Genomic DNA, 14,462 nt, shown 5'->3' with positions numbered 1-14,462 from the left:
TATTCTTCCTGGAAATGTATGTACATATTGACAACTGGGTGTCACCATTCCCATTATCAAAGCGGGGGGTGTCCCTACACTGATAGCACCCAGCGCTCAGTATATTGACGCTCATTGTGACGCTATGTCAGTCTTTATAGTCGTGACCTGTATTCAGGGCTGAGAGATGATCTCTGGTTACATTAGTATACATTAGTATACAGTATATCACGTGGTTTCCTCTCCGTGACCTGATGCCTTGGGAACTTCATGTTTGGGCTGCATTCCTCGCGCTCTGACTCATTCTCACCGTGAGATTATTTTCTACTTCACTTTTTCAATCTCGATTTCTAACGCTGAGGATTTTCAAAACAAAAGGTTTTGGTTTTGTTTTTTTGTAAAATATCTGTTTGGGAAACTGAGACATCCCTGTTTGTCTTCCATTGTACTTGTATGGCTATGTATTACATGTACTTACACCTATATAGTCATATGTATGGAAAGAATAGCGCAGCATGCAGCAATATAAGTGAATGAACCATGATAACGCTATTATAATTGGAATGGAGCCTGTGAGCCGGACCATCTCATCCTACATCAGGACCCTCTCACCCTACATCAGGACCCTCTCATCCTCCATCAGGACCCTCTCATCCTCCATCAGGACCCTCTCACCCTACATCAGAACCCTCTCACCCTACATCAGGACCCTCTCACCCTACATCAGGACCCTCTCACCCTACATCAGGACCCTCTCATCCTCCATCAGGACCCTCTCATCCTACATCAAGACCCTCTCACCCTACATCAGGACCCTCTCATCCTACATCAGGACCCTCTCATCCTACATCAGGACCCTCTCACCCTACATCAGGACCCTCTCACCCTACATCAGGACCCTCTCACCCTACATCAGGACCCTCTCACCCTACATCAGGACCCTCTCATCCTCCATCAGGACCCTCTCATCCTACATCAAGACCCTCTCACCCTACATCAGGACCCTCTCATCCTACATCAGGACCCTCTCATCCTACATCAGGACCCTCTCACCCTACATCAGGACCCTCTCACCCTACATCAGGACCCTCTCACCCTACATCAGGACCCTCTCACCCTACATCAGGACCCTCTCATCCTACATCAGGACCCTCTCACCCTACATCAGGACCCTGGCAAACATTGGTGTATCTAAAACCGCACTCCCTTTAATCACATCTGTGTTGGCATCTCCATTTAGAGACTCCATCGCAGATTCCACCGAAAATTGACGGAGAGAAAAGCCCTGCACTCTATAGTCTATGGGATCCGCGGGTGTCCGCGGGTACCCGCAGTTTTATTGATTGGGCTGTCCATCGGTCAGGTCCCATGGCAGACACGAATGTCGGAGAGCCTGCAAGAAGTGTGAACCTCGCCTACGTCATATTCACTTGTTCTCATAACACGTAGCCCTTTGTAAATTTTTCATTTTTATAAAGAGGGTGGGAAGGTGGGTGCATTGTGCCCGGTTAGCATGGTGCAACCTTTTAAAAAGTTTAAAAAATTGTGCTATTTCAGTTCCGTGGGAAAAGAAAGCGGAGAATTTGCCGACAAAGTGTTACCTGCCCACACGTAACCTCAGATCCTGCAATGACCTCCTACTCCGCTCTGCTCTCATCCGCTCCTCACACAACCGTCTCCAAGATTTCTCCAATATATCCCCCATACTCTGGAACTCCTTACCAAGACACATAAGACTGACCCCCACAATCACAGGATTCAAGAAGGCCCTGAAGACTCCCCTATTCAGGAAGGCCTACAACCTCCAATAACACTATCACCGCACTGCCATCTGTACAGTCTCCCCCTCTCCTTCTGTCTCTATCCCCCTTCCCTCATAGATTGTAAGCCCTCGCGGGCAGGGCCCTCTACCCCACTGTGCCAGTCGGTCACTGTTAATATTATATCTACCTGTATATTCTGTGTACTGTATGTAACCCCCAAATGTAAAGCACCATGGAATTAATATAATAATGTACAGCACCACAGAATTAATATAATAATGTACAACACCATGGAATTATATAATAATGTACAGCACCATGGAATTAATATAATAATGTACAGCACCATGGAATTATATAATAATGTCCAGCACCATGGAATTAATACAATAATGTACAGCACCATGGAATTAATATAATAATGTACAACACCATGGAATTATATAATAATGTACAGCACCATGGGAATAATATAATAATGTCCAGCACCATGGGATTAATATAATAATGTACAGCACCATGGAATTAATATAATAATGTACAGCACCATGGAATTAATATAATAATGTACAGCAGCATGGAATTAATATAATAATGTACAGCACCATGGAATTAATATAATAATGTACAGCACCATGGAATTAATATAATAATGTACAGCAGCATGGAATTAATATAATAATGTAAAGCATCATATCATTAATATAATAATGTATAGCACCATGGAATTAATATAATAATGTACAGCACCATAGAATTAATATAATAATGTACAGAACCATGGAATTAATATAATAATGTATAGCACCATGGAATTAATATAATAATGTAAAGCACCATGGAATTAATATAATAATGTACAGCACCATGGAATTAATATAATAATGTAAAGCACCATGGAATTAATATAATAATGTACAGCACCATGGAATTAATATAATAATGTACAGAACCATGGAATTAATATAATAATGTATAGCACCATGGAATTAATATAATAATGTACAGCACCATGGAATTAATATAATAATGTACAGCACCATGGAATTAATATAAGAATGTAAAGCACCATGGAATAAATATAATAATGTACAGCACCATGGAATTAATATAATAATGTCCAGCACCATGGAATAAATATAATAATGTACAGCACCATGGGATTAATATAATAATGTACAGCACCATGGAATTAATATAATAATGTACAGCACCATGGAATTAATATAATAATGTACAGCACCATGGAATTAATATAATAATGTACAGCACCATGGAATTAATATAATAATGTACAGCACCATGGAATTAATATAATAATATACAGCACCATGGAATTAATATAATAATGTAAAGCACCATGGAATAAATATAATAATGTACAGCACCATGGAATTAATATAATAATGTCCAGCACCATGGAATAAATATAATAATGTACAGCACCATGGGATTAATATAATAATGTACAGCACCATGGAATTAATATAATAATGTACAGCACCAGAGAATTAATATAATAATGTACAGCACCATGGAATTGATGGTAAATAATAAATAATAATAATAATAATAATAATAAGTGTACCGACAAAATAAACTAACCCGGTATCAAGACTATGACCTTTCGGATACCCCACCTAATGATCCATACTATGACACCCTCTGGAATTTCTTCCCTGTGACGTTTGCACTTAATCACCCAAAAAATGATTACTGTATAGTGGATATACAGGTTCCTCTGCTGCAGCCATTATATGGTTAACTGAAGTGCAGTGATATCAGCTGTCTTTCAGCTGCCTATCCCTGGCTGGGAGGAGTCCAGGTAGCCTGCACCTCAGAAGCTGTCACTTGAAGGCTGAGCACTTCCTGCTTGTCTCCCTGGGTGCACTGCTCCAGCCTCAGTCCCTCTTCTTTCATGTACCCTGCCAGTAGGAGTTGTACCTATGCTGCCAAGGTTGTGCCTGGGTCTCGGCTTCCTCCTCTGCTGTCAGATCTGCTCTGTAAAACCTGGTAAGGATTCTTACTTTGTGTCACTTTCCCTTGTTTGTTTGGAGTTGCTAGAACTTTACATTGTATCACTGTATTCTAAACTATTCCTGAATACTGGATATCAGATTATTGGGGACTCCAGGATGTCCTGTATTCAGTGGTCGGTATTCTCATAGGCTGTCACTGTCCTTCATCCCATTATAAGTGAGCGCTCCATTCACAGTATTGGCCACTGTACACATTCACACACTTCTACTACATTTCTTCCCACTAGTATATCTTACAGCCGCTGGATGTGGCAGTGAATGGGACGCTTGTTTAACGCCTGTTCACACAGTGAAGCTACACAATGGCAGAGAACATAGAAGATTTGTATTTGTGACTTGCAATTGCATTAAAAGAGGTTTCTAGGATCTGAAAATCGTCGATATCTATGGGGATAGGTCATCAATATCAGATTGGTCGGGGTCTGACACCCGGATCCTGTGCTGATCAGCCGTTTTGGTCGCTGAAAGCCGTATACAAGGTATATGGGCTAGAAAGTATCTCGGCTCGTATTCAAGTGAATGGGCAAAGCGCTACAGTTCCAGATGTCATTGCTACATTGTATGGACCACAAACCGTATACAGCTCTGTATACTGTAGAAATGGCGTCAGGAACTGCGGCTCAATAAAAAGAGGAGCAAGTGAATTTTTCGGCATCACCTAACAATGATCCTGTGAAAAATGGATGAGAATAAGAAGAGAACTTAGAAGTTTTGTAACTGACAAGTGCGGACATTGTGTTTGTGGCTTGTGGTTGCATTAACCCTTAAGTACTATCCACTGTGTCTATCATACACAGCGACCATAGACATAGCATTATGAGGATTGTACTTAAGGATTAAAGGGGTTTCCAGGACCTGAAGATAGTTGATACCCATGGGATACATCATCAGTGTCATATTGTTTGGGGTCTGACACCCGGATCCTGTGCTGACAATGCAGGGCAGCGTATGGATGACGGCTGGTTCGTTTCCCAGCCCTTAGACCTGATTGACCCAGACTAGAAGAATAAAGGGAAAAAAGTATATTCAATGATATTATGTTTTTTCTGAGTGACAAATAATGAATGTGTGAATGGCTCCATTCTCTATAATGGGTCCAATTTCTGCCTACAGCGGTCGGATTGTTCATGGGGTAAGCGCTTTTGGGGTGCGATTTGGTTGTGTGTGTGATGTCTCGCATGGGATTTTTGCAACACTCATTAGACTCCTTATGGGTTTTGTAGTCGCTTAATGTTGCCTATAGTAATGTGACCGCATTCACAATTGTTACTTGATGTGCTACAAGGCAACCTTTCGATCTTGGGGTCATCCTGTAGCTTTTGGCACTCCGAAGGATGAAAGCTGTTGGTAAAACCTGCAGCAATAATTGGCGTGCTATACTTTATTAAGACCATCAGATTCTGCAGCAGTTTACAGAGGTATCAACACTGTCCCAATGTAAATGGCCTATCTGTATGTCTTTTGGTGTGAGGGAGGAAACCAATGTAAGGGTCCATTCACACAGAGGAAAATGGTGAGGAATTTCAGCGCTGAAAAAAAAAAAGCCTCCCATTGACTTCAATGGGTTCCTTTTTTGTGCTGCAGATTTTGCTCCTAGCTTATGGATTACATTTAGTGTCTATGCTGCTACTATACATGATAAGAGGTTTAGCTGATACATGATGGCTAAACTGCTGCAAGTACAACCAGTTTTGGAGGTCAGGCGCAGTGGCATAACTAGGAATGGCGGGGCCCCGTGGCGAACTTTTGACATGTCCCCCCCCCCCCGACCGACACCGAAGACTTTGACGACCCCCTCCTATGCATTCCTGCGCGCTCTATTATGTCCCATAGTGGCCCCTGCACACAGTATTATCCCCTATAGTGGCCCCTGCACACAGTATTATGCCCCATAGTGGCCCCTGCACACAGTATTATGTCCCTTAGTGGCCCCTGCACACAGTATTATGCCCCATAGTGGCCCCTGCACACAGTATTATGCCCCATAGTGGCCCCTGTACACAGTATTATCCCCTATAGTGGCCCCTGCACACAGTATTATGCCCCATAGTGGCCCCTGCACACAGTATTATCCCTCATAGTGGCCCCTGCACACAGTATTATGCCCCATAGTGGCCCCTGTACACAGTATTATGCCCCATAGTGGCCCCTGCACACAGTATTATGCCGCATAGTGGCCCCTGCACACAGTATTATGTCCCTCAGTGGCCCCTGCACACAGTATTATCCCCCATAGTGGCCCCTGCACACAGTATTATCCCCCATAGTGGCCCCTGCACACAGTATTATCCCCCATAGTGGCCCCTGCACACGGTATTATCGCAGGCCGAGGTCATGAGACGTCAGACGACTAGGCCGAAGTCTGTACGGATCGTGGCGAGGTAAGTAACAGTGTTTTTTATGTTTCTTACCTCTCCTGGTCCGCCAATCATTATACTCGGGGGTCCGAAAACACCCCTGAGTATAATGATAGCAGCGGTAGTGGCTGTCACCGGGCCCCTAATGTCCCGGGCCCTGTGGCAGCTGCCTCTGCTGCTATGGCGGTAGTTACGCCACTGGTCAGGCCTCAGTCACGTGATGGAAGATCGCCGGATAGACACTGAGCCCAGGAGAGGTGAGTATATGTGTTTTTTTTTTATTATTTTCAGTCACCTCCCCTGGTTTCTATTGAAAAGCGACCCAGCGACATGTCGGGGACCCTTTTCATTTACAATATATATGGTCGGGAAACCATGCTTTCCCCATTCGTTGTCATAGTGGTACCGGGCACCAACCATCTCCAGCTGGCCGCAGACCCTGTACCTCGCCACTCCCTGTGACCATGATTGTTACGCCCCTGGCTGGGATCATTGTTATGTTAGATCCTGGGCCCATCGGAGGATCCTCCGGCACTCTGGTGGATCACTACTTTGACTATAGCCATGTCTCCTCCTGCCAATGACAGTAATAACTACCAATGTTGTAAGTATCAACAGACTTGGCAATGTGGAGGAGCAGTAAATAAACAGAAAAGTTTCAACCCTTAGGGAAATGTTCACACATAGGAATTAGAAGCAGATTTTTTTTTTCTGCTTGTCAAGCATTTTGAAGCTGAATCTTAAGAAAATCTGCACCAACATATACATGCGGATTTTGATGTAGATTTTTAAATCCATACCGGAAAATATAAAGAAATTGACATGCATGGATTTTTTGCATTGAAATCTGCAATAAAACCCAGTAGATCCCACTCGGTCCTAGAGGATTGTAGTATATATATCTGTGCTCTGCAAGCTGTGGCTCTCTGCATGTAGTCAGGGCTCCCATCCATGTGCAGATAGTATCTGGACGGGTCAACCAGTGTGATCCGGCTATAGGTCTATGGTCAGTTCTCTGGAATATCTGCTTTCATTTCCTGTTCAGTATATTTGCTTTGCTGGACAATATGTGACTCGGCTGATCTATATGTGTAATATAAAGGGTGGATTTGTGACGTGAAGACCAGATTCTTGAGAAACTGTATGATTCATTGTGGTTAGTAATGTCTTACAATGATGTAATGGATTTACTGTATTTACATAGAGAAGAACCGGGGTCATGCTCTCTGTAGGTTTTATAGCACGTTTTGGAAGTAGTAACGTGACTCACACATCTCACTTATACAAAGACAGTATATAGCAATATACTATGGGATGTATGAGGAATGTATCAAGTGTGAGAAATGGCTGCCAGACGTTGTTTGTGAGAGATCCTGATGTGGGACGAATGGTCACCCCTTTGGTCCCTGGGATCACTGCTGAGACCTGTGATTGGGTCATGTGACCACTGGAGGCCCACAGACAGACCTCAGCGGTGACTCCAGGCAGATGACATCACAAGAGAATGACGACAGAGAACTGAACGCTAGAGTGAACCAAGCGTAAGAGGATTCGGTGAAAATGGATGCATCATAGATGCAAAATTGGCATAGAAAAAAAATTGACTTGTGGCTGAAGCCTCATGTCATGCCTGTGTAGTGCTCAATGTGAAGGAAGCCGACTTTGCAAAGCCGCTTGGCACACCCGCCATCACCCTTCTTACCTTGCACTCATGCCCCGTGAATGTCTGAGTTCATAGGATAATGTGAATCGAGCTTTATGAATGTTATATATTTATTAACACTAACATACAGAGTATACATCAGGGGATCATCAAGCAAATACAGCTAAATGCACTGTACAATACAGAAAATAAAAAATGGGAATAAAAGAATGGAAAAAAGGAATACCAGAACAAATCTGTAATCTGGTACACTGAGGCCTCACTTCTAGGCCTCAGGGCACGTGCTTAATTCAGTCAAAGAGCAAGTGTCCACCACATGCTGTCCAGGAACAAAGAACTCTTAGGCCTCAGGGCACCGGTTTAAGTCCACAGCACGACATGCAGTACATCTTTCCAGGATCAGAGCTCAGCCTTTGTCTCTGAGGTGAGACCATATACTATCCCGCTCTCCTCCCTAAGAGGAGAAGTCCCACCCTCCATCTTGAAATCAAATAACTACGAACAGTCATGATTCCTCACCAGCTCACCATAGTGTCAGGCAGGGTGTATGTTGGAGTTTGTGACGAGATCCCCATCGTGACCCCAAGAATGATAACCCAATCCCTTTTGGGTAATGAGTTCAGTGTCTGGATCTTTTCTCTTTGCCCAACAGTAACATGTCCGGATTTGAATCATTCATCTTCGTCTTGCGCACCGGAGGAATTTAATGGAGCAATTGTAGCAATTGCTCCATTTGAGTAGCAATCCCCAGCATCCCTCCTGCAGAACCAGTGTTGATTGGCTGAATGCTATAGAGTGTACAGCATTCGGCCAATCAACACTGGTTCTGCATTAGGCTCGTCTTTGACGAGGCGGAGTCTAAGATCAGACCACAATGAAGACTGCTCTAATGTTAAAGATACAGTCTTCATTATGGTCCGGGCTTAGACTCCACTCGTCAAAGACGAGCCTCTGCAGAATTAGCGTTGATTGCCTGATGCTATACACTGTATAGCATTTAGCCAATCAACGCTGGTTCTACAGGAGGGATGCTCGGGATTGCTACTCAAAGGTAAAATACTATCCTTATCTATCGTTCTCCCGCGCCGTGTCCTGTTCTGTACAGTTCTTTCACTGTATGTGGGCCCGGACTCCTTCCGATTTGCTTTTACTCATCCTGCAGAACCAGCGTTGATTGGCCGAATGCTGTACACTGTATAGCATTCGGCCAATCAACGCTGGTTCTGAATCAAATTTTTACTGCGAATAGCTAGTAGTATTCAATCGAGTACGAGTATTTCGAATTCCGTAGTATTTGATCGAATACCTACTCGATTGAATACTACTCGCTCATCTCTACCCCTGCTATCTCTTGTGTCACCCCCCACCTTGGCCTAATGTGTGAATTAAAGAGGACCTTTCACTACCTTCACCTCTTTGCATTAATTAATAGTTGCCACTCCACTGGCATAATTGGAATTTTTTCTCTAGCCCCCACCTTTTTTGAGCAATTTCAGTTAGTTCCAGCGCCCATTATGCTAATTAGTGTCCATACAGTCAAATGGGAAGTCCCTATGTGTCTGCTCCAAACCAGGACCGCCCACCTTACTGTAGGTTGCCTAATTGGCATATTAAGTTCTGAAATTGAAATAAATTATTGCTCAGGAATGGTGGAGGCTGGGGAAAAAAAAGCACCAAAATCAGTGGAGTGGCACCTATTAATCCCTTCCCACTGCATATGATTTTTCGATGTGAAGGCTTAATTTTTGCAGGGCAAATTGTACTTTGTAATGGTATAATCCAGTATTCCGTACTGGGAAGAAGGAAAAAAAAAAATCACAATGGGGTATAAAAACTGCATTTGCGTGACTTACTTATGGTCTTTGTTTATACGGTGCCTGCATCTTCTGACACCCGTCGCTTTTTAAAAATATTTTTTTTTATATTTATAGGTCAGCAGTATCTATGGTTGTGCTTTAATCCATGATGCATTTATAAAGCATATTGCATCCAAACTGAGATGTGAACTCATCGCTCATTGCAGACAGACCAAGTATTTACATGTAACATGTCCTTGTGCTATTCCTGAGTTGTCTGTGCTCACCATGATGTGAACAGTGGCTGACATGTTGGTGTTATTGACTTGACTAAAACCAAGGCGTTCTCTACCTCTTCATCCGAAGCTCTTATAGTGTCTACACTAATATTGCCTACATCTCTTAGGTCCAGGTCACAACTGTGTTCGGTATTCGGATTCGCTAGGGGGCCTCCCGAATGGAACACCAAAATGGTGAGAAGTGAAGGCACACGGACCTCATAGACAATGATGGGGTCCATGTGTTTTCCGTGCGGTGACCACAGGAGTCATACCAAGAGGAAAGTGGTTCTTGCATTACTTTCCTCTCTGCATGACGGGAAAACACAAGGACTATGCGGTCTGCTTTCACTGCTTACCGCTTTTTAATGCGTTCGATATTCCGTTTGTTGGCGGGGTCCCCAACATCCTTAGAACATCCAGTAGAATTTCGCGCACTAGTAGTCTGTCACATCGCTAATGTCAGAGGATAAGAAAGGTCCTCTTTAAAGAGGCTCTTTCAGTAAAATTATGCTGTATGAGCCCCACATAGGCGTGAGTAGCCTTTAAAGGGATTCTACCACTAAAACACTTTTTTTTCTAGTTACCACGTCGGAATAGCCTTTAAAAAGGCTATTCGTCTCTTACCTGTGGAAGTGCTCTCCGCCGCGCCGTTCGTTCAAAATACCGGTTTGTACCGGTATGCTAATGAGTTCTCTCGCAGCGATGGAGGCGTCCCCATTGCAGGAGCAGCGATGTGGGCGTCCCCATTGCAGCTCGAAAACTGACTGCAGCGCCGCCTTTCTGGTCTTCGGTGTCCTCCCTTTGCTTCTTCAGCGTACTGTCGGACGCCTGCGCAGTACGCTCTGTTCGACGAAGATTGCCGAACGTACTGCGCATGCGCGAAATTGCGATTCCAGCCATAGTGCGGGCACCGAACTTTCGCGCATGCGCAGTACGTTCGGCAATCTTCGCCGAACAGAGAGCATACTGCGCAGGCGTCCGACAGACGCTGAAGAGGCAAGGGGAGGACACCGAAGACCGGAGAGGCGGCGCTGCGGTGAGTTTTCGAGCTGCAATGGGGACGCCCCCATCGCTGCTCCTGCGATGGGGACGCCCCCATCGCTGCGAGAGAACTCATTAGCATACCGGTACAAACCGGTATTTTGAACGAACGGCGCGGCGGAGAGCACTTCTACAGGTAAGAGACGAATAGCCTTTTTAAAGGCTATTCCGACGTGGTAACTAGAAAAAAAAGTGTTTTAGTGGTAGAATCCCTTTAAGAAGGCTATTCAGGCACCGTTAATCTTATTTTAAACCCTTCCCCCTGTTTTAAAATAATACCCTAATAACGATTATTCAGATGATACTTACCCGTGCACGCTGGGCGGTCGTACACTGTCGGACGTCATCTTGCTGTCACGCCTTCCTCTTCTTTCTTCTTCCAGTGACGTCCTCCTGTCCTCGCTCTCCACGCCTTGCTCTTCTTTTCTTCCGTAATGAAGAAGTTCGCGAGCGTACCGTGCATGCGTAGTACGCTCACGTAGTTCTAAGGGATACTTAGAACTACAATAAAAATGGCGCTGGAGTGTGCGCAGTGGCGCTCCAGAGTGAGTGCTACTGTGCATGTGCGGAATTTGAACACAACCCGCTGGAAGAACAGATGATCAAGGCGGGGAAGGAGGACATTGCTGAAAGAAGAGGAAGGCGTGACAGCAAGATGACGTCCGACCGTGCACGACCACCCACCGTGCATGGTAAGTATCATCTGAACAATCGTTCTTAGGGTATTATTTTAAAACGGGTGGGGGGGGGGTTGGGGGAGTTAAAATAAGATTAGCGGTGCCTGAATAGCCTTTTTTAAAGCATATGTGGGGCTTATACAGCACAATTTTGCTGATAGAGCCCCTTTAATTTGCAGGTAGACCCCCTAACCCACAATGGATGAGAGCAATGGACATTGAGACATTGACTAACGTTGCAAATCTAGCCATTGGTAAGGAGATTATCTGCACTACTTTCTCATGGGCTGGAGAGTAAGACATTTCAGTGGGAGTGTTTGGGGATATCGGGTGTGTGCAGAGTAAGGGGTGGCGGGTTATTGGCTTTCTATTGACTCTACTCTTTCTTCTTTGTACTTTCCACATCTAGACAGGGCGTGATCATGAGCTATGTTTGTACTGGAATGTACTGTATTGTTAGCAAACATACCAGAGTTATGTTATCAGCCCTTCAGCCAGGGCACTGCAGTATAACTGTACACGTTTAGTCATAGGTTTATCCAGCGATTACCTTAGCCAATCCAAATCCCCTCAAGGAATTCTTTTTCATTCCGCTTAAGTTTCATTTCTTATGAATGTCGTTTTAATTGTGTTTTTGTTGTTAAACTTTTGTACAGCTCAATCTTCAGAAAGTTTTTGTCTATGTGCCTTCCCATTCTATTGTGATTGGGAGATGACGATCTCTACTGTACGGCCCGATATTTAATAACCAAAAAAGTTCCAATGTGGATTATGATAAATAAGATAATTCCTGGGATTCTGTTTCAGCCGCTGTGTAAGGCGTGCCTTAGTTCTGCAACCTGTCAACCTATGGGATTCAGATGTCCCTTTTACGTACTAAATTTTGTAATTTTATGATTGGCAAAAAATTTTCTAATGTGAAGCCGTACTTGTTTGGAATATTTGTATATGCCCCTAAATGTAAATAATACCACCATAGCACGGCCCGTTATTAGAACCGTATTCTCGGCAGGCAGATACAAGACTGTTCACACGTATGACCCGCATGTAACTTCTTCCAGTTTCCCCTTCTTTTTGGTCCAGACTGGCCTGAAGACTTTTTCCACCCATGATGGGCCACTTCAAAGTTGTTGTTCAAGCTTTTTACTTTTAACCACTTCACTGCCGACCTTTATTCCATTTTTTTTTTTTTAGAACTTCGTACTATATATAAATAAAAGCATGAATCTGTAGTTCTTCCTCCGTTATGGTAATTTTAGTTAGGTGACACTTATTGTGTCGCCGGGGCACGGCTAGAACCTGTAACAAAGGTGTGGAAGTTGTGCAATTTTTCTATATTCTCAATTGGTTCTGTCTATATGTCAGTCAATGCGTTTGATGTACATCTATAGCGGTAGCCGTTGCCACAGGGCCCCTGATGTGTGTTTTTTCTTAGGCCATTACCATCTGCAGTAACCCCAGCAGGTAACAGGCCCTATTTACTTACCAATAGAGATGAGCGAGTAGTATTCGATCGAGTAGGTATTCTATCCAATACTATGGTATTCGAAATACTCGTACTTGATCGAGTACCACTCGCTATTCAAATGTAAAAGTTCGATGCAGAACCAGCATTGATTGGCCAAATGCTATACAGTCGGCCAATCAACGCTGGTTCTTCTCCTACCCTTAGAAGTCTTCTCCGTGCAGCGTCCCTGCGGCGTCTTCCGGCTCTGAATTCACTCTGCCAGGCATCGGACCTGGGCAGAGCTGATTGCGCATGCCAGTGCTGCAAGAAAATGGCCGCTTTGACTGTAAGTGGCCATTTTCTTGTAGTGCGGGCATGCGCAGCCATCTCTGCCCAGGCCCGATGCCTGGCAGAGTGAATTCAGAGCCGGAAGACGCCGCGGGGACGCTGCGTGGAGAAGACTTCTTGGAGAATCCAGCCCGACCCTCACTCGTGGACTTGGTAAGTTCAATTTGATCGAATGTTGCCTACCCCTGAAACAAGCATTTTTCCCCCATAGAGTATAATAGGATTCGATATTCGATTCGAGTAGTCGAATATTGAGGGGCTACTCGAAACGAATATAGAGTATTTAACTACTCGCTCATCTCTACTTACCAATCCTCGCTCCTACTCATGGCCGACTGCGCTTCAACTTCTGCGGAGGCGGCTTTGATCAGGATCGATAAGCGAGGCTGCGGCCTGCGACACCCCACAAACACTGTTATCATTATACTCGGCGGGGGGGGATATTTTTCAGACCCCACAGTATAACGATTGGAGGGCCAGGGGAGGTGAGGGAACATAAAAAACAAAGTTACTTACTTCTCCTGCACTTCAGCAGGCTTCAGGTCTATTTGGTGATGTCCCAGACGTCACATGGGCCGAGCCTGCATCATTATGTGTTGCGATGCAGGTAAAGGGACTTATGGAATAACTGTGTCATTTGCCTGATCTTCTGCTGCCATCTACTGCTCCCCATTACACAGACCCAGCTCACGTGACATCTGTACCAACATTGAAGATGGACGAAATCACTGGGGAGTGCACTGGAGCATAATAGTGTGTGCAGGGGCCACCATGGGGCATAATAGTGTGCGCAGGAATGTGGTTTGTGCGTGGGGGGGCAGCATGTAAAATGTTCGCCTTGGGGCCCGGCCATTCCTAGTTCCTGTTTGTCACATCACAGGTTATAAATAATGGCTGTAAGCAGGGAGTTTCAGTGCGTGGCTGTGACTACAGCAGAGAGATATGCACGATATGAATTTGGTGAAGTGGGTTCAGCATTCTGAGATCTATCGCCTGAGAATGCGGAGAGGTTATGGGAGGTTAGAGGCTTAAGACTGCAAAAAGTGATAGACTGTTGACCTAGCAGGGCAT

General features: G+C 44.5%; 1 protein-coding gene across 1 annotated transcript in view; it reads left to right on the top strand.

Annotated features, from left to right (window-relative positions):
• The first annotated feature begins 3,658 nt into the window (after positions 1-3,658).
• The window catches only part of LIPI (lipase I), a 34,155-nt gene continuing 23,351 nt past the window's right edge, over positions 3,659-14,462 (top strand). Inside the window, exon 1 of the mRNA XM_075263401.1 lies at positions 3,659-3,755. Coding sequence (XP_075119502.1) covers positions 3,689-3,755 — 67 coding nt within the window. The 5' untranslated portion in view covers positions 3,659-3,688. The remainder of the gene's footprint in view (positions 3,756-14,462) is intronic.

The sequence above is a fragment of the Leptodactylus fuscus genome, chromosome 2 (genome assembly GCF_031893055.1).
Source record: "Leptodactylus fuscus isolate aLepFus1 chromosome 2, aLepFus1.hap2, whole genome shotgun sequence".
Classification (NCBI taxonomy): domain Eukaryota; kingdom Metazoa; phylum Chordata; class Amphibia; order Anura; family Leptodactylidae; genus Leptodactylus; species Leptodactylus fuscus.
This window is presented reverse-complemented; position numbering and strand designations above follow the sequence as displayed.